Source organism: Pristiophorus japonicus, chromosome 21, assembly GCF_044704955.1.
Source record: "Pristiophorus japonicus isolate sPriJap1 chromosome 21, sPriJap1.hap1, whole genome shotgun sequence".
In the NCBI taxonomy this organism is placed as follows: domain Eukaryota; kingdom Metazoa; phylum Chordata; class Chondrichthyes; family Pristiophoridae; genus Pristiophorus; species Pristiophorus japonicus.
Window position 1 is genome coordinate 25,029,877 of NC_091997.1, and position 27,237 is coordinate 25,057,113.

General features: G+C 43.0%; 2 protein-coding genes across 2 annotated transcripts in view; both read right to left on the reverse strand.

Moving 5' to 3' along the window:
- adam11 (ADAM metallopeptidase domain 11) overlaps positions 1-18,766 on the reverse strand; it is a 192,240-nt gene extending 173,474 nt beyond the window's left edge. Inside the window, exons 1-4 of the mRNA XM_070863906.1 lie at positions 18,488-18,766; positions 17,250-17,334; positions 7,494-7,669; positions 6,127-6,203 (exon numbers count right to left, since the gene is read on the reverse strand). Of these exons, the coding sequence (XP_070720007.1) occupies positions 6,127-6,203; positions 7,494-7,669; positions 17,250-17,334; positions 18,488-18,766 (617 nt within the window). The remainder of the gene's footprint in view (positions 1-6,126; positions 6,204-7,493; positions 7,670-17,249; positions 17,335-18,487) is intronic.
- Positions 17,590-27,237, reverse strand: part of LOC139233626 (uncharacterized) — a 29,690-nt gene continuing 20,042 nt past the window's right edge. Inside the window, exons 8-12 of the mRNA XM_070864033.1 lie at positions 26,879-26,924; positions 26,365-26,499; positions 25,679-25,805; positions 22,725-22,849; positions 17,590-20,971 (exon numbers count right to left, since the gene is read on the reverse strand). Coding sequence (XP_070720134.1) covers positions 19,273-20,971; positions 22,725-22,849; positions 25,679-25,805; positions 26,365-26,499; positions 26,879-26,924 — 2,132 coding nt within the window. The 3' untranslated portion in view covers positions 17,590-19,272. The remainder of the gene's footprint in view (positions 20,972-22,724; positions 22,850-25,678; positions 25,806-26,364; positions 26,500-26,878; positions 26,925-27,237) is intronic.

Genomic DNA, 27,237 nt, shown 5'->3' on the forward strand with positions numbered 1-27,237 from the left:
ATGAAAGAGCTCCTTAAAAGTCCTCCACTGTTCCTCAATTGTGCCACCGTTTAGTCTGCGTTTCCAGTCTACTTTAGCCAACTCTGCCCTCATCCCACTGTAGTCCCCTTTGTTTAAGCAAAGCACGCTCGTTTGAGACACTACTTCCTCACCCTCAATCTGTATTACAAATTCAACCATACTGTGATCACTCATTCCGAGAGCATCTTTTACTAGGAGATCGTTTATTATTCCTGTCTCATTACACAGGACCAGATCTAAGATAACTTGCTCCCTTGTAGGTTCTGTAACATATTGTTCTAAGAAACAATCCCGTATGCATTCTATGAATTCTTCCTCCAGGCTACCCCGTGCGATTTGATTTGACCAATCGATATGTAGGTTAAAATCCCCCATGATTACTGCCGTTCCTTTTTCACATGCCTCCATTATTCCCTTGACTATTGCCCGCCCCACCGTGAAGTTATTATTTGGGGGCCTATAAACTATGCCCACCAGTGACTTTTTTCCCTTACTATCTCCAATCTCCACCCACAATGATTCAACATTTTGTTCATTAGAGCCAATGTCGTCTCTCACAACTGCCCTGATATCATCCTTTATTAACAGGGCTACCCCACCTCCTTTCCCTTCTTGTCTGTCTTTCCGAATTGTCAGATACCCCTGTATGTTTAATTCCCAGTCTTGGCCACCCTGCAACCACGTTTCTGTAATGGCCACCAAATCATTTGTAATGATTTGTACCTGCGTGCGTTAAGGTAGAGTGTTTTAATACTAGTTTTTAAACCATGATTTTTAGTTTTGACCCCTCCTGCAGCCCCTTTACATTCAGTGGCCCTTTTTGTTTTTTGCCTTGGGTTTCTCTGCCCTCCACTTTTACTCATCTCCTTTCTGTCTTTTGCTTTTGTCTCCTTTTTGTTTCCCTCTGTCTCCCTCATTAGTTCCCATCCCCCTGCCATATTAGTTTAACTCCTCCCCAACAGCACTAGCAATCATTCCCCCTAGGACATTGGTTCCGGTCCTGCCTAGGTGCAGACCGTCCAGTTTGTACTGGTCCCACCTCCCCCAGAACCGGTTCCAATGCCCCAGGAATTTGAATCCCTCCCTGCTGCACCACTGCTCAAGCCACGTATTCATCTGAGCTATCCTGCGATTCCTACTCTGACTAGCACGTGGCACTGGTAGCAATCCTGAGATTACTACTTTTGAGGTCCTACATTTTAATTTAGCTCCTAGCTCCTTAAATTCGTCTCGTAGGACCTCATCCCTTTTTTTTATCTATATCGTTGGTCCCAATGTGCACAACAACTGGCTGTTCACCATCCCTTTTCAGAATGTCCTGCACCCGCTCCGAGACATCCTTGACCCTTGCACCAGGGAGGCAACATACCATCCTGGAGTCTCGGTTGTGGCCGCAGAAACGCCTATCTATTCCCCTTGCAATCGAATCCCCAATTACTATCGCTCTCCCACTCTTTTTCCTGCCCTCCTGTGCAGCAGAGCCAGCCACGGTGCCATGAACTTGGCTGCTGCTGCCCTCCCCTGATGAGTTATCCCCCTCAACAGTACTCAAAACGGTGTATCTGTTTTGCAGGGGGATGACCGCAGGGGACCCCTCCATTACCTTCCTTGCACTGCTCTTCCTGCTGGTCTTCCATTCCCTAGCTGGCTGTGGACCTTTCAGCTGCGGTAAGACCAACTCACTAAACGTGCTATTCACATCATTCTCAGCATCGTGGATGCTCCAGAGTGAATCCACCCTCAGCTCCAATTCCGCAACGCGGTCTGTCAGGAGCTGGAGGCGGATACACTTCCCGCACACGTAGTCGTCATGGACACCGGAAGTGTCCCTGAGTTCCCACATGGTACAGGAGGAGCACAACACGTGACCGAGCTCTCCTGCCATGACTTAACCCTTGGATACACTTAAATTGGCAACAACAATGCTAAAGTTTACTCACTGTTATAGAAGAGAAAAAAGAAAAACTACTCACCAATCACCAGCCAATCACTTAGCCCCTTGGCTGTGACATCACCTGTTTCTTTCTACTTTTTTGCCTTCTCCCCTGTAGCTGCACAAGCACGCCTCTCGCCGACCCCGGACTCGGGCTGCTCCGAGCTCCCGCCTCCTCGACTGACTGCTCCCAGGAGATTCCCAGGATTTTGCGGAGACATCATTGGTGATATATCTCCAGCGACTTGAGGTGCCTTCTGTACATGGCCCATGCCTCAGACCCACACAGGAGGGCGGGTATTACTACAGACCTGTAGACCATGAGTTTGGTGGTAAATTTGAGGGCCTGGTCTTCACACTCTTTTCCACAGGCGGCCGAAGGCTGCGCCGGCGATAGACAGATTTTTGAGCGATAAGGGAATAAAGGGTTACGGGGAGCGGGCAGGGAAGTGGAGCTGAGTCCATGATCAGATCAGCCATGATCTTATTAAATGGTGGAACAGGCTCGAGGGGCCAGGTGGTCTACTCCTGCTCCTATTTCTCATGTTCTTATGAAAACCACTGTATATTTCCCTCCAGTCTGAAAATCAACTATTCACCACTGCTCTCTGCTTTCTGACTCTTTGCCAATTTTGAAACCATGCTGCCACTGCCCCTTAAATCCCATGGGCTTCAATTCTGCTAACAAGTCTATTATGTGGCATTTTATCAAATACCTTTTGAAAGTCCATAAAGACAACATCAACTACACTACCCTGATCAACCTACTCAACCAATTATCTTGAATAATTTTTAAATTACATAATGGAGAATTTTAAGAATAGGAAAATTGGAGGCTCTTGTCCTACAATATTCCTTTAATCCTGGAAATGAGCAAATAGGTTATTCAGATCTTTCAATGCCTTTTTCTAAAAATGTACAAAAACGACAAAGATTTCAATACTTCTCAGCAAAATGCATGGGCAGTAAGTAGTATGAGCAAGCTAAGATATCCTTCTGGTCTCATTAATATTTTCCATTGCCAGAATTAAATACTCAATAAAAGTGTACAATTTCAATACACTGCACCAACTCCTCTGGATAGAATAACCAGTTCCAAAAATAACCCAGATACAAATGTAAACCTTCTTGGAACTAAAGATTCCATTTGTTAAGATTCAACTGCATTAGCAGGGGGTCTGTTACAATTATTCTTATTAACTTACATTTAGTCAATATACATCTAGTCTTCATAAATAATACTGAACGTGTACACGGTGTACTAGTTCACATACATTCCACATTGAAATGTACACAATTACTCAAGACCCAGTTTGAGAACCTGCATCAGGTGTTTTTACATTACAGTTGTGTTGTCAGCTCTTGGCATTCATGTCCTACTCGGTCAATGGTTTTTCCCAGGTTTCTTGATCTGCCACCAATTCTCAAACTTCATGCGCAGCCTATTATCCGCTGGTTACATCGTAACACAAGGTAGTGTGGTGATATAAGAACACTGACAAGTGGGACCAGTCAGCATCTGGTCAGAGGTCCACAATCTGAATCAAGAAAAAAATTCCTTTGAAAACGGAACAATCCTTATACTGTGCTGCTCCTTAGGTCTCCTCTAGACTAGTAGGAGGCCAGAGAGTCCCAGACTTCTGCACGTGCTTTGGTTTGACACCTTTTTCCAAAAAACCCAGAACATAAGTAAAAGTGCTTATTTACTGCAAAATCAATCAAAAGTAGTCTAATAGTAATCACAATTACATTTTTAAGTACCGCTTTTTAGTTGACCAAAAGTTTGGTTTTAATCGGTTTTTATTTTTCAGAGGGCTGTATAATAGTAGAGCAGCAATGTAAAGTGTGGCAGCCCACCACAGCACCAACTTCTAATCTCAGACACGAGTGGTCTGCGAAACTGCTGAATGGAGGTCATGCAAGTCCCTCTGGGGAAGGAAAGGAAAGGAAAACTGGTCAGTTATTGCTGGGCTGCTGTAGTCTGTCTCCTCGCCACTGGGCAAAGAATGGCACTGTTGGATGTCCTCCTGGGGGCTCAAAGCGCATGCCCTAACAATGAGGTGGACTGGAGAGAAAACGGAGGAATTCATATAGTCAATTAAAAAGGCTATCTTTCGGATTTGTTTGAGGAATCATAGAAACATAGAAAATAGGTGCAGGAGTAGGCCATTCGGCCCTTCGAGCCTGCACCACCATTCAATAAGATCATGGCTGATCATTCACCTCAGTACCCCTTTCTTGCTTTCTCTCCATTCCCCTTGATCCCTCTAGCCGTAAAGGCCATATCTAACTCCCTCTTGAATATATCCAATGAACTGGCATCAACAACTCTCTGCGGCAGGGAATTCCACAGGTTAACAACTCTGAGTGAAGAAGTTTCTCCTCATCTCAGTCCTAAATGGCCTACCCCTTATCCTAAGACTGTGTCCCCTGGTTCTGGACTTTCCCAACATCAGGAACATTCTTCCGGCATCTAATCTGTCCAGTCCCGTCAGAATCTTATACGTTTCTATGAGATCCCCTCTCATCCTTCTAAACTCCAGTGTATAAAGGCCCAGTTGATCCAGCCTCTCCTCATATGTCAGTCCAGCCATCCCTGGAATCAGTCTGGTGAACCATCACTGCACTCTCTCAATAGCAAGAACATCCTTCTTCAGATTAGGAGACCAAAACTGAACACAATATTCCAGGTGAGGTCTCACCAAGGTCCTGCACAACTGCAGTAAGACCTCCCTGCTCCTATACTCAAATCCCCTAGCTATGAAGGCCAACATACCATTTGCCTTCTTCACCGCCTGCTGTATCTGCATCCTCAGCGTGCACTTTCTGAACACAATATGCTGCACAAGATTGAACTACAGTTTATTTTTTTTTAATTTGAATAAAATGGCTAGCTTATAGCACTGTATAAATAGCACTTTCGCTCAGCACACACCTACTTCAGAATCTCCAGTACTACGTTCTCTCAACACATTGTTGCTGAAACCACGCCAACATTGCTGCTGCATTTCCAAGCTTCTCTGTTCATTCAATGAATAATCCAAGTCCCCCAGAATTTACAGGGCTCTCGGTTTATGGGTGAACCCAGTGGGGTAAAACTGGTCTTTGGCGATAGCACAAAGTGGGCAATTGCGAATTGCCAGCCCATTTCACAACTCACTTCTTTTTACTTACTTATCCACCAAAGTCAATGGGGAAATAAATGGAGGTCCAATTTCACCCCCCCAGTGTCTTGTAAAACTCCTAAATGCTGTGGGACTTGCATGCAACTGACTCCATATCTCCCAGAATGATGGCAAGGACTGTATTATGGCTCAACCAAAATAATGCACATGCTAACCAGCCTCTGAACAAATCACCCTCACTCAGCACCCCTGCAGTTAGCTCTATGCTTATATTTCAATACTTGGGCTATTTGCAATCAATATCGAGTGTATTATAATGACTCACAGGCTCTAAAGTAGTACTGCAAAATTAACTTGAAACTGGCTGAAATCAGTACATTAAAATACAAATTAGGAATGCTAAATTTGGAGGTATGGTAGCATAGTGGTTATGTTACTGGACGAATGATCTGGAGATAAGAGTTCAAATCTCACCATGGCAACTTGGAAATTGAAATGAATTAAATAAAATAAATCTGGAATAAAAAGCTAGTATCAGTAATGGTGACCATGAAACTACCGGATTGTCGTAAAAGTCTATCTGCTTCATGAATGTCCTTTAGAGAAGGAATACCCGGTCTGGCCGATATGTGACTCCAGACCCACAGCAATGTGGTTGGCTCTTACCCGCTCTGTGAAATGGCCTAGTGAGCCACTGAGTTGTACCAAACCGCTACAAAGAAGGATCACGGACTGCAGCGGTTCAAGAAGGGGGCTCATCACCACCTTTGAGGGCAATTAGGGATCGGCAATAAATGCCGGCCTTTCCAGCGTCGTCTACATCCCGTGAATGAATAAAAAAACATTGCTGATCATCTATTTGTTGGAGATATTCCTGTCTTGCCCTATTTCACTCCATTAAAAGTATAAACTGCCAGACATTTAAAACTCATTTTAGTTATAAAAAAAGGAGCTATTGTCACTTACGTCAAAAAGGATGCCATGTATTTTAACCTGTTTCACTTCTAACATTGGCCTGTTGTTGACAGTTCTGAATACAATACTCACTGGTTCAAGTCTAGGTCCAAAATGAACGGTGAGCCGAATGCTTCTATCAGGAAACTTGCTTGTGCAAGATGAATAACCTGTAAAACAAAATGGACAAAGCTCTTAAGAAATTACAATTTTAATAGTGCCCCATAGTAGAGCCTTTTCCCAAACATTAAAATACAATAGCGGTCAGCGGTGAAGCTATAAAGTACGCCACAGCCAATACAACCATAAATACAACAGAGCCCAAAGATCTGAAAAATCAGTACATTCATCATTGGAGGTGTTTTGAACAGTATTACAATTCACTACAACACATTCAGAGCTATTAAAATGAGTAACTGTCTCTATCTATGTCCCTTACGCTGATGCACACAATCCCTGTGCAGTGGAAATCCCCAATTTACGGTCAATTTCAAAAGCAGTATGATGGCATACTCAGAGTACACGGTCACACTCACTGCAAAATCTGCCCCAATGTATTTACCATGGCTCAGTGGGCGGCACACTCGCCTCTGAGTCAGAAGGTTGTGGGTTCAAGCCCCACTCCAGGAACATGAGCACAAAAATCTAGGCTGACACTCTAGTGCAGCGCTGCACTGTCGGAGGTGCTGTCCTTCGGATGAGACGTTAAACCGAGGCCCTGACTGCTCTCAGGTGGAAGTAAAAAAATCCCGTGGCATTATTTCAAACAAGAGCAGGGGAGTTATCCCCAACGTCCTGACCAATATTTATCCCTCAATCAACATAACAGAAACAGATTATCTGGTCATTATCATATTGCTGTTTGTTATTACAACAGTGACTACACTCCAAAAAGTACTTTATTGGCTGTAAAGCGGTATGAGACGTCCGGTGGTCATGAAAGACGCTATATAAATGCAAGTCTTTCTTTCTAATACAAGCATAGTCTACCGCTTTTTGGTGTTTCACAAGCATCCTCTGCACTGAAAATATTGCAAAATGTAGCTAAATAGCCAGTATTGTATCGAGAACTTGAATTACAAAATGTAATGGGAAAACATACATCCTGGACAATACAGGGAAACCTTCTGCCTATTGCTTTAAATATCATTTAATGCATTAATGTTGAGAAGGAGATCGCCACAGGCTGAACAGGTTCTGCACACAGTCCTGTCCTGGTAATAAGCACCACTTCTCAGCTTTGCACGAGTTGCAGGTACTGAGATGACATTCCCGACTAAACCTTGCTTCAACGCTCAATTCATTTTGCAGAACATCTTTGTATATTTACCCGTAAGCAGTGTTGAAAGAAAATAGCCCCCCACAATGGTTCTTAAAAGGTGACTAAAGACAATCAAAACAGCTTTGTGTTTATTTTTTAAGGGTGATTTGTGAGACACAGAATGCTACATGAAACCTACATGGACACCACTGCTGTTGTTCCGGGTTCTTGTACTCAGCAGGTCGTGTTTGATTTCGTTTGCTGAATGGACTCCGTGGATTAATCGCTGAGGTTCGGTGGTGTCCTGCAAGACGGATCTGCCGTTCCACCGTTCATTCCACGCCGTCCCTCTTTGTATTTCGGCTTTAATAAACCCTTGAATAATAATTTTAAAAAGAAAGAGAGAGAATGAAATGGAAAGTTGCGCGCAAAAATCGAAGGTGCCTGATTGCGAATCGATCCCCAAATGTGAATGCCAAGTGTGACTAATGACAATTCTAGCAGCGACGTGGTGCCGGTGACGGCGGTGCTATACTTGTGTGCACTGCAGAATCTGTGTTGCAGCAGCAGCAGCCGCATTGGAAATAATGGACGAATTGCAGATTTCAGAAACACCAGAGTAAGCTCAATTTCGCCCCAAACACTGATGCATTGGCATTAATTTGAAAAGCGCCAATTTTCAAAAGAAACAGACGCACACTTTGCTTACCTGCAGGACAAGGGAGGAGGAGGAAGAATGCAACAATATAAGATTGCACAAGAGTCATGGTTTCACATCTCTTGCACCACATAGAAGCTTAGGGATATTTTATGGTTCACTTTTCTCCCTCCATTCTTCTCGAAGGAAGGTGGTGTTTACGAGGAGCTGCAGAGGGGCTGAAACCTGCCCATCATGGTCTCGCAGTCTGTTCCATCAGCGGCTCGGTGCTTGCAAGAGAAGCTTTCTCATCTCGCTCCGAGCCTATGGCACTTGCAGCACTCCAGCTCAATGCACCAGTCTGGTTAAACCCAGCCTACATCCCAGCCTCATGCAATGAGGAACATTACTGTCACTACTGCTTATTCTCTTCTCGATGATGGGAATCAAGCTACATGCTGCCAATCAAAGTGCGTTCCTCAAATAAGCTGTGCATCTGATTGAAGCCCGTTTCTTTTGATGTCATGCTCCACATCAGAGACATGTTTCCAAGTGTCAGGTTTTTTGATGTGAAACTCCATTCATCAGTTAAGACTGTACAAATATGGCAATGCTAAACTCGCAAACAATCGGACTAAAAGTGCAGCCACTAACTCCACACTTCAGGGAGATTTTGACTTTGCACAAACTGCAACTGATATTTATTCAAATCGTTTATCAACATCTTTGGGAAACCGAGAGTTGCTCACTGAGCAAAACGTCAATAGCCAAATAGCTATTAACACGAGTGTGTGTTTTTTGGGGGGAGGGGGAGTAATTGTCAGGTTCCAGCCCCTCTACAGATCCTCATAAACATCACCTTCCTGCAAGAGGGGGAGAAAAGTGAACCATAAAATATTCTTAAGTTTCTATATGGTGCAATTGATGTGAAACCACGACTTTTGTGCAGTCTTGCATTTTTGTTGCATACTTCATGGGCGGAACAGTGGCAAATGGAATTCAATCCGGATAAGTGTGAGGTAATGTATTTGGGGAGTTCTAACAAGGAAAGGGAATACACATTAATTGGTAGGACACTGAAAAGTGTAGAGGAACAAAGGGACCTTGGAGTGCATGTCCACAGATCCCTGAAGGTAGCAGGCCAGGTAGATAAGGTGGTTAAGGCAGCATATAGAATACTTGCCTTTATTAATCGAGGCATGGAATACAAGAGCAGGGAAGTTATGCTTGAACTGTATAAAACACTGGTTAGGCTGCAGCTGGATTACTGTGTGCAGTTCTGGTCACCACATTACACGGGAGATGTGATTGCACTGGAAAGGGTGCAGAGGAGATTTACAAGAATGTTGCCTGGACTGGAACATTTTGGCCATGAGGAATGATTAGAGGAGTTAGGTCTGTTTTCTTTGGAACAGAGGAAGCGGAGGGGAGACTTGATTGAGGTGTATAAAATTATGAGGGGCCTGGATAGAGTGGTTAGGAAGGACCTGTTTCTTTTGGCAGAGGGGTCAACAACCAGATTTAAAGTAATTGGGTGGGTGGGTGGGGAGGGAGGTTTAGAGGACATATATGAGAGGAAATTTCTTCACCCAGAGGGTGGTGGGAATCTGGAACTCACTGCCTGAAAGGGTGGTAGAGGCAGCAATCTCCACCACATCTAAAAAGTATTTGGATGTGCACTTGAAGTGCTGTAACCTACAGGGCTACGGACTAAGAGCTGGAAAGTGGGATTAGACTGGATAGCTCTTAATCAGCTGGCGCGGACACGATGGGCTGAAATGGCCTCTTCTGTGTTGTAAATGTCTATGATTCTATAAAGAGTTGAGCCTGGAGTGCAATTGCTGCAGTGTGCTTGTTCCCATCAGGGGGCCCTCTAGTGGTTAATTACCCAATGTAATACACATCACACACCATTCCCAACACTGGGCCAATCCACTGACCTTTATGGGTTCATTAGAAAAGGCATGCCACTGCCAATAGTATGCACTGTAGCAGAGAGCCAACAACACAACTTATAGGGGCCAAGTTTCGGCCTCAGTTGCTCCTGTTTTTTTGGAGCAACTGGTTTAGAATGGAGTAACTTAGAAATTTGAATTCTCAGCATTTAGTTTGCTCCAGTTCTAGTCAGTTTCACTTTGGAACAGAATTTTTTTTTCCAAGAGGGGGCGTGTCCGGCCACTTACACCTGTTTTCAAAGTTTAGGCAGTGAAAACTTACTCCAAACTAACTTAGAATGGAGTAAGTGAAGATTTTTGTACGTTTGAAAAAACCTTATCTACACTTTAGAAAATCAGGCGTAGGTTACAAATTAGGCGTAGGGAAAGTGGGGGGGGGGGGGGGCTAGGGTTTAAAGGGAAGTTTAGAAACATTAAACACTTCAGTTTTACAAATAAAGAGCCATCAAAAATAATAAATGATAAATACATCAATAAATCAACCAAAAAAAATTAATAAAAAATAATTTTAAAAAAAAATCAATAAATAAAACATTTTCTACTTACCGACTGCAGCACCGGGAGTCCTCCAACAGCGTGCTGGGACGGCTCCTCCAGTGTGTCTCTATCTCTCTGTCTGTCTGTGTGTGTGTGTCTCTCACTCTCTGTCTGTCAGTGTCTGTGTTTCTGACAGCGAGGGGGAGGGGGAGGGGGAGGGGGAGGGGGAGGGGGAGGAGGATGAGAAGGAGGAGAAGGGGCGGGAGGAGGGAGAGAGAGAGAGAGAGAGAGAGAGAGAGAGAGAGGCTGAACGGCCGAGCCCAAGACTTCGGGCTGGATTTACAGGTAGGTGGCGTCAGGTCTCGGGGAGAGTCGCGGAGGTCCGGAGGGCGCGAAGGTTGGGTCGGGTCCGGGGGGGGGGGGGGAAGCGGGAAAAGAGTGGGGGTCGGGTCCGGTCGGGTGGGAGGAGCCTTATGCACACAGCCCCAGTGAGGCCATTCGGCCAGGGCTAGGAGCTGCGTGCTTCGGGCCCCTCCCACAGTTTTGGGCACCTGGAGCTACTGCGCATGCGTGCCCACTGTAGCGCGCATGTGCAGAGGTCCCGGCACAGTTTTCAGCGCAGGGACCTGGCTCCGCCCCCTACAGCTTGTGCTGCGCCGCGCCCAGCTCCAGAGGGCCTGCAGGGAGCTGGAGAATAGGTAAGTTTTTTTTAGCCGCACTTTGTGGCGCGAAAAAACTGGCGTCCGCCCGAAACTTGGGCCCATAATCTGAATTAGAACAATAGCAGATCATCAAAACAGCAGGGCAGGGCAAATGCCCCTTACAACGCTTGCGGAGGGGAGGGGGAAGAGGAGCAGGATCATGGCTCCTTCCTGGCTATATGAAGATGCAAATTAAGGTAAAGGATGTCAAACAGCTTCATTCCATATTTGCATAAAGCAGGACACAGATGACTAACTGGATGGCTGCCTTCCAGAGATCCACCACACAGCCTGTAGAAAAGACCTGGAACGGAATTAAGCAGGAGCAAGAAGACACAGTTACTACAATGTGTTTTGTACCCAAATGAAATGGTGTGAGATGCCGCACCTTCGGATGAGATGCTAAACCGAGGCCCGTCTTCTCAAGTAGATGTAATTGATCCCATGGCATGATTTCAAAGAAGAGCAGGGGAGTTTTCCCCAGTGTCCTGGACATTATTGATCCCAGCAGACAGAACAGGTCTCCAGTCATCCTGGTTCAACCCTTGCCACTGGATAAAGGCCTAGCTCTGTCGAGCCCATGTGATGGCTGATGTGCAACGGTCACCACACGTTAAAAAAAAATCCACGCACAGGCATCTTCCACCCCCTCAACTGGTGTTCGGGACTGGAACATTGGGTCCTTCATTGAAACATTGTGAACTGATGTGGAAGCAAGTCATCCTCGCTCGAGGGACCGCCTAAGATGATGACAACATCAGAATGTGCAGAAGAACTTTGGATACAACGGAGATGAGATAAAACAAGCATTTGAATTAGTATCAGACCCCTTTCCCTTCCTCTAACTTAAATGAGGAAGCTGCCTTATGCTATCAGTAATGATTCACCTGTCTAATCTCGGTAAAATGAAGGGCTACTCCTACAAGTATTTGGAACATGATTATATTTAAACGACAGCAACCCAACGTCAATGAGTAATAAATTAAGCCTATTTAACATACCCCCTGGGCTAACCAACCAATAGGCTAGCAGGCCTTGGTGAATGTGTTTGTGGCAGCCGGTCCTAATTCGAAGACAATCATTGGGTAAATGGGCTATAAATATGCTTACTGCTGTTAATCCATTCACATATGTGGGCATTGCTGGAAAGGCTGTTATTGTATAAAAACAGAAAATGCTGGAAATCTCAGGTCAGGCAGCATCGGTGGAGAGAAAGCAGAGTTAACCTTTCGGGTCGATGACCCTTCGTCAGAACTGGAGAGTGTTCAGAAAGAACAGATTCTTAACAAGCACTGAAAGGGGGAGGGGAAGAAAGAACAAAAAAGGGAAGGTCTGTGATAGGTTGGAAGACAGGAGAGATTAGAGAGACAAAAGGGATGACGGCCCAAATTGAAATGGTCATGTCAGGAGTTTGAAAAACATTAGTCAAGGTAGGGTGTGAATGGCGGGATAATGAGCAACTGCCATTAGAGACAAGGAGAAAGAATGAAAAGGGCTCGGGGGGGGAGCCAAAGATTGGTAGTGGTTACGCTCTGAAATTTTTGAACTCAGTGTCACGTCAAGAAGACTGTAAAGTGCCTAAGCGAAAGATGAGGTGCTGTTCCTCGAGCTTGCGTTGGGACAGTGTAGGAGATCGAGGACGGAGAGGTCAGAGTGGGAGCGGAGTGGAGAATTAGTGACAGGCGACCAGAAGCTCAGGGTCACACTTGCGAACTGAACAGAGGTGTTCCGCAAAACGGTCACCCAATCTACGCTTGGTCTCCCCAATGTAGAGGAGACCCATATCGTGAACAGCGAATACAGTATATTAAATTGAAAAAAGTACAAGTTAATTGCTATTTCACCTGGAATGAGTATTTGGGGCCCTGGATAGTGGGAAGGGAGGAGGTAAAAGGGCAGGTGTTGCATCTCCTGCGCTTGCACGGAAAGGGGGTGCTGGGGGTGACTGCAGAATGAACCAGGGTGTCACGGAGGAAGCGATCCCTTCAGAATGCTGAGAGGGGAGGGGAGGGGAGGGGAGGGGAGGGGAGGGGAGGGGAGGGAAATGGAATGGAATGGCGGAGGATGATCCATTGAATGTGGAGGCTGGTGGGGTGAAAGGTGAGGACAAGAGGAACCCTGTCATAGTTCTGAGAGGGAGGGGAATGGGTGAGAGCAGAGGTGTGGGAAGTCGAAGAGGCACGGTCGAGGGCCACGTTAACTATGTGGAGGGGAATCCTCTGTGGAGGAAAAAGGAAGACGTCAGAGGCACTCGTGTGAAAGGTGGTGTTGTCAGAGCAGATGCAACAGAGACGGAGAAATTGGGAGAATGGAATGGAGTCCTTACAGGGTGTGGGGTGGAAAAGTGTGGTCCAGGTAGCTGTGGGAGTCAGTGGGCTTATAGTGGATGCTGGTCGAAAGCCTATCCCCAGAGATGGAGGGGGAGAAGTCGAGGAAGGGAAGAGTCAGAGATAGACCATGTGAGGGAAGATTGGAAATTGGATGCAAAGTGAATTAAATTTCAAGTTCAGGGCAAGAGCTGGAAATGGCACTGATATAGACATCAATGTACCAGAAAAAGAGGTGAGGGAGGGGACTGGAACAAAGGATGTTTCACATATCCCATGAAAAGGCAGGCATTGCTCGGGCCCATGCCCATCCCAAGTTGCACCGAGAAGGTGATGGTGGGCCGCCTTCTTGAACCTTTGCAGTATAGTGGTTTGATACAATGGAGTGGCTTGCTAGGCTACTTCAGAGAGTAGTTAAGAGTTAGACCCATATAGGCCAGATAAGGTAAGGATGACTGGTTTCCTTCCCTAAAGGGCATTCAGGTCTTGGCTGATGATAAATGAAATTGGCCATTGCAAGAAGCACACAAACACCTTAGGGTAACTGCATCCATGAGACACTTGTCTGCATGAGTCTTTTTCCACAGTAATAAAAAAAACTTGCATTTATATAGCTCCTTTCACATCCTCAGGATGTTCTAAAGCACTTTACAGCCAATAAAGTACTTTAAGTGTAGTCTCTGTTGTAATATAGGAAACGGGCATAGCAGGAGGGGCAAAGGAGCGGCAAGAGTTTGTAGAAGGCGGTGACCGGGGCCCAGGAGAGGCGTGAGTCTGGGGTCTGGGGCCCAGGGGCAGCACGGGCCAGCCCACACTGCTATATTTGTGCGCGCTCGGTCCATACAGCAGAGCTGGTCTCCAGTCGTCTTCAGTAATCCTTGCCACTGGACCAAGACCTGGCTCTGTCAAGCCCATGTGGTGGCTGCTGTGCAACGGCCATCACACGTTAAAAAAAATCCATGCACAGGCATCATCCACCCTTTAACATGTAGTTCGGGACCTGGAATATTAGGTCCTTCATTGAAACACCTGTGAACTCATCACTTTTTGGCATAGAAGCAAGTCATCCTTGCTTTGAGGGACTGCCTATGATGATGATGATGATGATGATAGGAAACACAGCTGCCAATTGTGGACAGCAAGCTCGCACAAACAGCATTATGATAATAACCAGATAATCGTGTTTTTAAGTTGATTTAGGGATCAATAATGTCCAGGACACTGGAGAAAACTCCCCTGCTCTTCTTTGAAATATTGCCATAGGATCAATTACATCTACTTGAGAAGATGAGCCTCAGTTTAACGTCTCAACCAAAAGACGGCTGCTCTGACAGCGCAGCACTCCCTCAGCAGTGCACTGGAGTGTCGGCCTAGACTTTTGTGCTAAAGTCTCTGGAATGGGATTAGAAATTGGGGGGGGGGGGGAAAAGGAGAAAGAGATTCATGTCAGGGGTGTGATGGAATATTCTCCACTTGCCTGGATGAGTGCAGCTCCAGCACCACAAGAAGCTCGACACCATCTAGGGCAAAGCAGCCCGCTCGATTGACACCCCATCCACCACCTTCAACATTCAGTCCCTCCACCACTGGTGCTCCGTGGATGCAGTGTGTACCATATATAAGTGCACCACCATTAGCATTGTCGACCAGGCCAACATTCCAGCATTGAAGCACTGACCACACTTGATCAGCTCTGCTGGGCAGGCCACACTGTTCGCATGCCAGACACGAGACTCCCAAAGCAAGCGCTCTACTCGGAACTCCTTCATGGCAAATGAGCCAAAGGTGGGCAGAGGAAAGGTTACAAGGACACCCTCAAAGCCTCCCTGAAGGTGCAACATCCCCACTGGCACCTGGGAATCCCTGACCAAAGACCGCCCTAAGTGGAGGAAGTGCATCCGAGAGGGCACTAAGCACCTCGAATCTCATCGCCAAGAGCATGCAGAAAACCAAGCGCAGGCAGCGAAAGAACGTGCGGCAAACTTGTCCCACCCACCCTTTCCCTCAACGTCTATCTGTCCCTCCTGTGACAGTGATTCTGGTTCTCGTATTGGACTGTTCAGCCACCTAAGGACTCATGGGACTGCCTATGGTGATGATGATGCACTGCAGCAACTCACCACGGCTTCTTTGGCAGTACCTCCCAAACCCGTGACCTCTATCACCTAGGAGAAGGGCAGCAGGCACATAGGAGCACCAATCACTTGCAAGTTCCCCTCCAAGTTACATGCCATCCTGACTTGGAAATAAATCGCTGTTCCTTCATTATCGCTGGATCAAAATCCTGGAACTAACTCCCTCCCCCAACAGCACTGTGGGAGCACCTTCACCACACGGACTGCAGCGGTTCAAGACGGCAGCTCACCACAGCCTTCTCAAGGGCAATTAGGGATGGGCAATAAATGCTGGCTTTGCCAGCGATGCCCACATCCCAGAACTAATAAATAAAAAATAATCTTCTGCTTTTCTAGAGTGTCCATTATTAGTAAGGGTTTCCGGCGTTGCCACTCAGTAAAGTAAGACAACAGTTATACCAACCAACACTTGCATATTGGAGATCTCGGTACCATTCGTCTCAAAAAAGTACAGCTTCCATAATGTTGGCAGGAACAAGGTTCCCTTCTGATTAAAGAGGCAACAAAATGTCTTGGTCATGTGGTATTCTGATACCAGATTTTGAGATCTGGATGAAGGGTCTGCCATTAGGTTAATTAGAAATACAAGGCTATCTCAGAGCAGAAAAATCCTCGATTTAAGAAGGCCATAGCTTTGAAGGCAGGCTGTTTAAACCTGAGGAAAGGTAGCACGATGCCAGGCTGAGGCCTAAGGTCAGGGAGTGAAAGAGGGGTAAAATGGAGATTCTGTAACTGCAAATGAAGCAGTAGATGCAAAAAGTAATGTTTTCTCAAAGGTTTTCTGTCATAATAAACAATTTCACTCCACTGTTCCCCAGTCAAAAGTATAAACTACCAATCCCATTCTAGCTGGCTACTTGGTTGCATGCAAGAGCAACATAGATTGAGATAAAACTCTGACTTTTGGTCTCTCCATGAGCTGAAGCACCTTCCCCAGCAGTAAGACAGATAAGAAGCTCACCCTGAGGGAAATAATCAGAAGGAAATTATATCTTTCCACTGGGCAAGTTAGTTACTTTTTTGAAACCCACTTATTAAAAAGAAAAATAATTTTGGGTTAAATAAATTCAGATTGAAGTAAGCAATATGCAAGAATGTTCTAATATCAGAAACAGATTGAGATTGGATTAAATTGTTTCATAATTCCTTAATGGCTAAACTGTGAATCGGCTTAAGTTGTGAACCTGGGAACTTCCACAAAAGTAAGGACTTTAACAGTATTTATTTATTCCTATTTTTAGACTGATCAATTATATGGACAGAGAGCTGTATTTCAACATTTATTTCAATGATTTTCCACAATTATATACTAGCCAGTGTACATTTCATGATTAAAACCAAACAGCTGTACAGATTTCAAGAGATCATGTTTGACAGAAGTGGTTCTTTACAGTATGTAAAGAATTAAAATCAAGAAAGCAATTTTGTACTCTGTACTGTCAAAGAATGACATCATATGCAGAACTTGTTCACTAAGATACTTCAATTAAAATGTTGAGTTTTCCAAACCTCAAAACTATTGAGCTGCTGAAGCTGGTACTAATGCAAATGTCAAGTCCAATTCATTTTAAAAGCAATACCAACAAATACTCTACATTTGAAAAATTCTGGAAGTGAGGATAATGTTTCAAATTTTATTTTGTGAAAATATGGTTTATCCAGGGCACTGTTAGTCAATCTAATGCAGCCTCTCTATTGTATCTAGCTCTGTATCACACATTACCTGGATAATTAAGAGCAGGAATTGCAACTGCAATCTCTTCACCTTGCTCACATTCAAAACACCAACACCAGAAACGCAGCGAATGCTATTTTAAACAAAAAATATTCAATTGGCAAAATTTTGGTGATAGAACTACAACAAATTTACTGCTAATACTCCTTTAAGTTTGTCCAGAGATCAAAGGCAACTTTTCAGGTTTAAAATGATCATTTCCTGAAACATGCTTACAATTTTTACCATTTGACATAATTGAATAACAATTGGATTTATATTTGAATGTGTGGGTGCCAAGAGTGGGTATTAAGAGTGCATGTGTTTTTTTTTTTAAATGGGGAGGTGGGGGGGGGGGGGGGGTAGGGTGAGAGAGAGTAAACACTTTCAATAAAATATATTTTACAAATCAGTCTGGATGGAACCATTTCACTTAATTCTCCCATTTCCTCAAAAGTCATAATTTCTGATCTCCTTTACACAAATGAATGTAGCACCAACTCCAATCCTTTCCTCAGATGCATGCCGATTAGGTGGTGCCAGAGCCAAGAGCAAGACAAAAAATTCAACTTGCATATGGTTACTGGAGATGCTCATTCACACCAGTGACCACTGGGTGAGTGGAGACCCAAAATAACAGGTTTACGGGACACAATAAATTACATTTCCAGTATCTTGCAACCAGATACTGACTTTAGTTTTTTTTTTCAGTAGTGCAAGGGAATAACTAAAACTTGTCCCTCCTTCTTGCTTATAAATTGAGCAGGGATTGAATCCAATAGTTTATTCTCACACATATATTTGCATTGTCGTCTGTGTTTAGTAAATTAATTAGCAAGTGCGCTTTTAAACACACATCCCTCCTTGGACAGACTGCTAGCAATGTGTTCTTTAATATCCAAAGCCCTAGCTGATATCAGAATATAGAAAATTGATAGAATAAAGCAGAATGGTCAGTATTGACTGGTACGAAGGCCTAAAAATTGTGAATGCTAATGATTTTATGCAGCATTGCAGAACTAGCTCAACAGGAATGAAGCACAAGATTGTTAGCTCTCAAGATAAGCCATTTCAAATCATATAAACTACAACTGGGTGGTTTGAAACGAAGCAATAAGCTCATCTACTGTGCAGAATAATTTGTATTGGTGCTCCAAAAAGCTGCCAGCATTATCTCACTTTATTTAAATCTCTCTTTCTCTTTCCCACCCCACCCTCCCCCCGCCCCATCCCATGTGGTTGCTTACACTCAGCAGCTGCTCAGGAGGAAGAGCACTTTTGAAGATACTGGTGAGTACATGAACGTTAAATTCTGCCACGTTATATTCCCAGACAGACAAGAAGTCCACGCAACTTGCTCCTAGACTTATACCGATGTCACTTGAAAGTTCTATGTGGACCTGGACAAGAACTAATGGGAAATCTTTCCCTGGGGAGCAGGGAGGAGAGAAGAACTCAACCTCTTCACAGTGCTTCACCTCACCCAAAATACGATTCGACACAGAATTGTGAGCATGAATCCACATCCTAGCACTCTAGGGGAAGCATACAATAAACTGGATATACCATATAGAACCTTGTTTGCCAGTCTCTTAAGACTGCTTAGATTGTATTTTGCTTATTTGTGTACCTGTAGTAGAAAGAAAACCATGGTAGTTGGGAAGGGAAAGGAGATATTGCAAAATAGAGGGGGTAAAAACACACCCTTTTTGTGAAAGTAGGACATGCCATAGCCAATTATGGACTAACATGTGCTATTTAATCTACCATACCCCATTTATTAATCCAAGATGAAATTGAAGCAGAAACTCATTCAGAACTAATGCATTAATCTGGGACTTGCAACGTTAACAGCTTTTGTAAGGTGGTCTCTGAACCCATTAGCTCTCAAAAGTAAAATCATTCACAGTTCATAAAGTATATTGAAAGAGTCAATAGAATCTTTCAAATAACTTTGGCACAGTATTGTTAATTAGTGCAACCATCCAGATAGGGCTCAAGTGTCGTATAACATGCTGGATGTGTGAGTGCATCAGCTAGTCAGACCGTTCTCCTCTTTGTTCATCCAGTCTTCTTCAGATTTGTCCTTTAATACAGAGTATAACTGAGTCTCATACTCTGCATCTTTCACAGTAACACAAGTCTTTCTCAAGAGTTCCATGTCAACAGATTGGTCTTTGGTAATAGCTTGTATATTGCCAAGTCTTGAAGACAACTGAATATCCCATTCAGATTCTGATGAAAACATTTCTGTATGAAATATGTCATTTTGAACAGAAGAATGGCAGAGGTTAGTTAGGTTGACAGAATTTTTACATCCGTTTTCATCCTCTTGAAAATTAGTTTTTGCACAGAGCAGAGTGTCAGATCCTAAATATTTCTGGGCATTGCTTTTAAAGGAAGAAATGAGCTGCATTACAGTATTTTTTGCTACATTCGAGTATTCAATTTCCTCATTTGTTACTTGAATTTCAGCTTCACCCTTAAGCACAGGGTCATCATTATGGACTACTTTGCAACTTTGGGATGTAAACCCTGCTGTATTCTGAGGAGCTGATAGCAACTCTTTTCCAGTCTGAACTGTTGCACTGCTTAAAGCAATTTTCATTGGCTCTTGGTCATGCTGAACGGTTTCGCTGGTTCGAACAAGCCAAATGTCTTCATTGACTTCCCGACTACCTGTAGCTGTAGTGTTTGGTAAGCTTGGCTTCTCTTCACAATCCCAAACCACTCTTTGTGGCATCCCCCAGTTTTCACATTCATTTCCAGCTCTACTGCTTTCAATGTCTACTAGGCTTTCTTTACCAATCAACGGCCCGTACGAGTTAAACTTGGCAGACAAATCAAAATGCTCCCCCGTGGAGACGTTCATAGAACATGGAGTAGGAAACATATTTTGTTCAACACAAGTATGCGAAGTAAAGGTTTTATGCAGATCGGATAAATAAAGCAGTTCTGCATGTGGTTGGAAAATATGTTCATTGAAGTTACTGACAAGGGAATTGCTATTTTTAATGAAAGAGAAACAATCACATATACCAGTCAAATCATCCAGTTTGGGTCTCGGACTCCTCTCATCTTGTGAACTGATGTCAGAGTGTTTGCGTTTTTTAAAACTACAGTTGGTGCCTGTTGTAATTATATCACAATCGACCTTCCATGATTTAGGGATAGCTGTCATACAATAAGAAACTTCTTCAGATGCAGATTTCATATGCTCCTGTTCAGACCGATGGCAGCTTTCTGAAGTTTCCTCTTTGTCAGCACCACACGAGATTTCTTGCACAAAGGCATCCACACTATCCATTTGTTCATTAGGCATGTGGCAAGTTGCTCTCTCTGCTGCTACTCCTGTGTTAAAGTCCAATGAACTGCAATCTGGGGATTTCATCACCAACTGTTTAGAGCATGCAACTATTTGATTCATGCAGTTGAAGGACTCCAGCTCGTGATCCTGCTGAAGGAGACAGGATCTGTGTCCATTAAGTTCCAGTCCTTGTTGGGTTAGCTCGTCATTTGTTTGGTCAGGTTTCACGTGATGCAGCTTTGAATTCTGACCAACCTCATCAATTCCTTCCAGATTTTCTACAGAAAAATTCATCAGTTGGCTTCCAGCTACAGATTCAAGTGAAAGTTTTTCTTCTCCAAGGACAAGGTCATTAACAGCCTGCAACGATTCCATGTACATTTTGGATAGTGAAGTTTCAGGACTTGAAACCAGCTTCATGGATCTGAATTAAAAACACAAATCTATAATAAATAAATTGGTCAAGGAGGCAAAAAAATTAAATGGCCTAGAAATTCCCTACCTTACCACCAACCACTAGCGCCATATTTCTGAAAAAAATGGCAGCTGCCTCGCTTCTGGCATAGGACACGGCGGCCGCCATTTTGATGAGCTCCATAGCACTGTCATGGCCAGCGTTGGCCTCTCAAATTCAAATGAGCAGATTGTGATTTCAATTGGCGTGCAATCCCCATTTGATGCATGACTGCAATTTTCGACGTCGCCGCTCTCCATAACATCCTCTCCAAACCATGCACGAAGGAACGTGCGAGTAGCAGCACTGCAGAGACGACATCAGCTCTTCTTAAAGGGACTCAGACATCTTTCGGGTAAGTCTGGATTTCAGCTTTTGGATTTTTTTTGGCTGCAAAACATTTACGAAAATACCTGCTGGCGCCCCGACTGCAGAATGTTGTGGTCTCAGGCATCCAGGCGGAGGGCAGCGTAAAGGCCCACGGATCCCAGGGACGCAGGTGGTTCGAAGGCGTACCTGGGATCACATGGGCCCGGTCCTCCAATGACAAAAGGAGGATTCCATTGCAATCATGCATGAAGGGAATCCCCTAATGAAATGCAATAGAATCCCCAAATAATTATACGATGTACAGAATTGCAATTTTATTCATAAATTCCTTCATTGCACAGCTTCAATAGAAATTTAATTTTTTGATAATATTAAACATTAAGACTGTAATCCAGGTCAATATTTGCATAAACACATTTAATAAAGTGTGCGTATAATTTAGGATATAAAAGTATTCAATTTAAGGCTCAGATATCCCCTTATGCTCTTGCATCAACCGCAAGACTTACGTGGGCAATTGCTGGTCAGTCGTTGGGCAAATAGCCCAACTCTGCGCCAACAATTGTTTTTTCGGAGCCCCTGAGGACGGCCTGTCAATGTGTACATAAAGGGCATTTAGGCACAAAAAAATATTTTCCACTCTTTGGAGCAAGTGTTGATTTAAAAATGAAAAAATAATCCTGCTGTTGTCCTTAATTTGGTTTTAGAATTACAGAGTGGTGCAGTCATAGAAATACAATGAAGTTTACAACACAGAAGCAAGCAATTTGGCCCAACCAGTCAGTGTCGGCGTTTATCCTCCACACGAGTAAGTAGTTCTAATCATATTTATCCACCATGTTCCTATATTCCATCAACTCCATTTCCTTCATCCACCCATGCATTTCCAACCAGAAGCTAGACACCCTCTTCATTGGGTAAGTGAAAGCAGCATTCAGGAGTGTTTTCCTGTTTCCCCACATCAGCCAACCTTGTGCCCTTGAAGTGGGCCTGCTTATTTAATACTAGTTTCATGCTTTGGATTCACATCCAACCGTAATCTAATCTGTGCATATTAAGGTTGAAAAGAACTGCATTAAGGTTGGACAAAAGTATTTTACTAGGAATCTTTCGTCATCACAGAGGAAATGTTAATCACACCACACCAAAGGTGAAGTGCAACATTTTTCACTGTGGCATCCTGTCCCTTATCCTGCAAAGTTTAAAAGTAGTTGTGTTTTGCCGATTTGGCAGAGACTCAGAATACATCTAGGGAGGATTTCTATACAGACAGAATTCTCTGCTTAAAAGCAATACTGTACATTAATTGTAAAAAAAAAAACTAAAGAGAAATACAAAATTTATCCAGGGTCAAATATATATATATATATATATATATATGAAAGATTGTTACCTCTGGATGCATCCATTGCTTTGGTACTCGACAAATTCATTTTCTAATTGAGACACAATGCCATCAAGGGCTGTGAACTGAGAGGGGTCACTGGCGAAGTCTTGATGCTGCTTCGAGTGAAGATGCTGCAAAAAAGGTAAAATAAATGTCTAGTCTTTCTGAATTACTTTAGTTTAAATTTTTAAAAGTTGCCAATGCAACCTCAATTAATGTGACATCCAATTAGCACTAGCAAAGAATTACCTAAATAATGCTCCAACTATTATGAATGGAGAATTACTGTATTAAAATTCTTTATCGATGCTATTCGTTTTTAAACACCATTATACAAGGCACAGCTAAAACATAATTACACATTTGGCTGATTCAGCTACCAGCCAGTGCTCTTGGCTCATGCAACACAATCTCAGCAACTACTTGTTCCAGAAAATTATTGAGATTCATCACGGAAAATATCTTCTGCATTTGCTTAGCTTTCTTTGAGCTAATCCATAGCCACGTATCAGAGGAACAGAAAATCCTGGTAACCACGTTCTGCACATCAATGGTAAAAATCTGGCTACTTGGGCGACACCATCTACATTTAACTAGGCACTGTCCCTGACTACAATAGAGACTCATGCTGTAGCTATACTAAATTGGGTGGTTGATAAACTAACCCAATGAGCAAGATAGGCAAAATTCAGGCTAGTAAATGGGTAATTTCCCACTGCCTTGCTGATCTGGCTAAAAAGGTTAAGGAGATTATGGGTATTCAAAATATTCCCCCGTTTCATAGAAAATAAATAGTCTGAGCAGAATGTTTTTTGGTGTTCAAATAAAAATAGCAATTTTGTTACCAGCAGTGGCATGTGTATCCCTTGCAGCTAAGTTGCTCTGATAACAAAACATACTGAGAGCATGTCCGTGCATCCTGGAGTGGCTTCATAAGAAATATCAGTCATAATTTCAAATTACCTTGAGATCTGTGGGACCTGGGGAACTATGGAAAATCTCATCTCTAGCCTTTAACGTGATGTCACCCAGAGTTTCTTTGGCTGGTGTGAAATTGACACTCCTGCTGTTCAAGAAACTGGTCTGGGAGGCATAGGGAGTGTCCCTCTTGGCGGCACCATCAATTACTTACTTTTCTATAGCTCTCGATGAAAAACAATGGAATTAATGGTAAAGCTAGCTGCTAAATTGGTGTAGATATGGAACCTGGTCCAATAAAAGACTTGCATTCATATAGCGCCTTTCACGACAACCAGATGTCCCAAAGCACTTTATAGCCAATGAAATACCTTTTTGAAGTGTAGTCACTGTTATAATATAGGAAACATGGCAGCCAATTTGCGCACAGCAAGCTCCCAAACAGCAATGTGATAATGACCAGATAATCTGTTTTTTTTTAAAAAGTGATGTTGATTGAGAGATTAATATTGGCCAGGACATGGGATAACTCCCCTGCTCTTCTTCGAAATTAGTGCCATGGGATCTTTTACGTCCATCTGAGAAGGTGTTTAACGTCTCATCCAAAAGACGGCACCTCTGACAGAACTACACTGGAGTGTCAGTCTACATTTGTGTGCTCAAGTCTCTGGAGTGGGATGCCTCAATAAAGAGGACAATATGAATATGAAGAGTGGAACAACAATGGAGCTCTGGCGAGCTGATCATGTGGGCTCAAGAGGAAGAACCCGTGGAGGAGATGTAATGTATCTGTTAAGACTGATATCAGCGAAGCCAAGAGAGAGCAATGCAACCGAGGTAGACTGCAGAGGAGACAGAGGTTGGAGTGGTAGATGATTTCAAAGGCAGTGAAAGCATCAGCAAAAGACAAGGAGGAACAGTAATGTGATGCCATTTATGTTATTTGAATAGTGCTAGGTATGGCCTGGGAGCTTGATTAGGTGCTCTCGAATAAGCTGATACATTCTACGATCTTGGAAAGAAAAGAAACATTGAGCTAAAGTGGTATTTAAAAAGGGAATGAAGGGGCTGAAGGGTTCTATTTTCAGTTTTCAAGGTAGTAGAGATAGTGCCAGAGAAAAAAGAATAGATTGTTGATATCAGCAAGCATGAGATTGAGATGAGGAAGTTGAGTGGTCAGGAACCGAGATGATAGAGGGTCAAGGGAGCAGGTAGTTTGCTTCACGAATGAGTGTAATATGAGATAAGGGAGAAACTATGGAGTATGTGGTGGGTGGAGACATGGCCATGAAACAGGCAGTTGGGAAGGTTTGGAGTGGAGGGGACATGGGAAGACCTGGCGAGGCAGAAGCAGCTGTGCTGATTTAGATTTTTTGATTCAAATACAAATAAGTTTATGAGCTCTTGCATTTAGTGTTTGAGATGAGTGCAATGGTTGGACAAGACTGCTGGTGATGGAAGAGTTCTTTCTAATGTCCAGAATTATTTTGGAATAGTAATCTGATTTGGGTATGGAAAGGGAGCAACAGTAGCTTGTGGCTGTCGAAATAAATCTGGCTGGTCAGTTGCAATGTGCATTTGAGGTCACAGGTGGTGTTGTAGACCATCTGGGATCCAAAGTGGTGGAAAGAAAGTTGTGCAATCAAGTGTGGGAGAGGCATTTGAGCACCATCCGGGCAATCCAGCAACGAAGGAGACCCAGCTTGAGGGTCTCGATACGAATAAAAAAAATTGACATTTTTGCTGATCATCAAAAATTCTGTTCAAACATTTGGAAGTACTTTTCTTCCCCTTTGAGGAAGTGGTAGCTTTAAAAAAAAAACAGGCCCAGCATGAAAGTGGAATTCCAAGGATCCATTTAAAGAAAAAATAAACAACATTAGGCATTGAGCTTATGGAATGGAACATCTTGCACAGATAATTTTGCAAATATTCTAATATTACAAAAGGATCACAACTAAAACAATACAATGGATAGAATCAGTCTACCAAGGCTCTGTTTGATCCTATTTGAAGTACTATTCTAAAAGATTTACACTCACCTCAACAAGGTCATAGAATGTCTCGTGGCAACATTCACAGAACCGCTGCCGTTTCTTTTCTACATGCAATGCTGCTGGTTTTGAGAAAGTTTCTACATCTCCCTCACTGTTAGTCATTCTACAGTCCCTGTGCAATGGTAAAAAATTAAAATGGTCATTAATTCAGATTACAAATGCAAACAATGGCTTCACATACATCAAGAAGCACAAAACTAGAAGAACATCTTCCAAAGCAAATGAACAAAATAACTATTGGGACAAAGTGTTCTGGATATGATGCGAGGTTTTCTTTTAGCTGCCAGACATGGCTACACAGCCCACAAATATTAGATATTTCAGAGACTTGTTTAATAACTCATCAAATGATACACCTATCCCAATGTTTTCTCAGAGAAAAATGAGGCAATAGTAACAGAATTTGTGAATGAGTAATTGTAAAATAATAATGGTGAGCCACCCAATTGCTGGAAGGTCTGGATAAAAATAAATTTGGGATGATGACAACACAAGTTCAATGGTATTTTATATTTAATTGTGTTCTGTTATTAAGAACTTTACCAGTCATTTAAAAAAAAACTAGACATAACTAACCATTTAATAAAAATTCCATTCATAAAATCCTAGGAGTCAATGTTCAAAACTAAAAGTTTACTACAAAACACAGTAATCTATATACAAAAGTTTACCCAAGTTTGCTCTTTTCTTGCTCCCGACATCCACTCCTAGATTTCTTCAGAGGATCAAATGCACTAAAGCCTCTCTGGGATTCATAGTTCAGTTCTGGATAGTTGACAAACTGCTGGTAGAGAGGTCTAAAATGCCTGCATACACACAATTTGTCAACACTTACAAATAATTCTGTAGTCATTGAATGAATTTAATGCATTTAAAATCAAGTTTTTTATTTTATTTAGTGAATTAGAGTTAAAAATATACCACAACAATGACTTGATTTATATTATTCCCAGTAACACAACTGTAAAAAGCAATGGAAAGTACAATGAGCAGTAAAATGTTCTACAAATTCACTTTCACATTAATATTTCATTCTTAATGCCAAATATACCAATCAGGTTGAAACAAATACTTATTGTCCACTGTACTCATGTTGAAAGATGTCCACATATTTCAATACTCAAGACCCATTTATAAACAAATATTAAATAAGTGTAATCCTTGTGTGAGAAGCTATCACCTTACCGACTGGAATCTTCAATTTTAAGATAGGGCTGTTTTAGTTTTCCCACTGTTCAAGCAAAAATGAAATGAAATGTAATTAATAATAGTACCCAGAATCAACTGATTTACAGAGAAAATTTAAACTAAAGCTACTGCACGAAGAAGTACCGACAAACATGATGAGATTATAGCATTAAAACAGCATTTTCCCAGGACGAACTAGAAGCTGTAATTGCAATGTGCTCAACTCCCAGATTCAGTTCCCAACCTATTAGTATGTAATGCTCAATAGGTTCCATTTTAAAATTGGATTTTAGATAAAGCCCGATCACAATAACAATGCATGTCGCCATTTTTATTTTACTGGTGGATCTTCCATG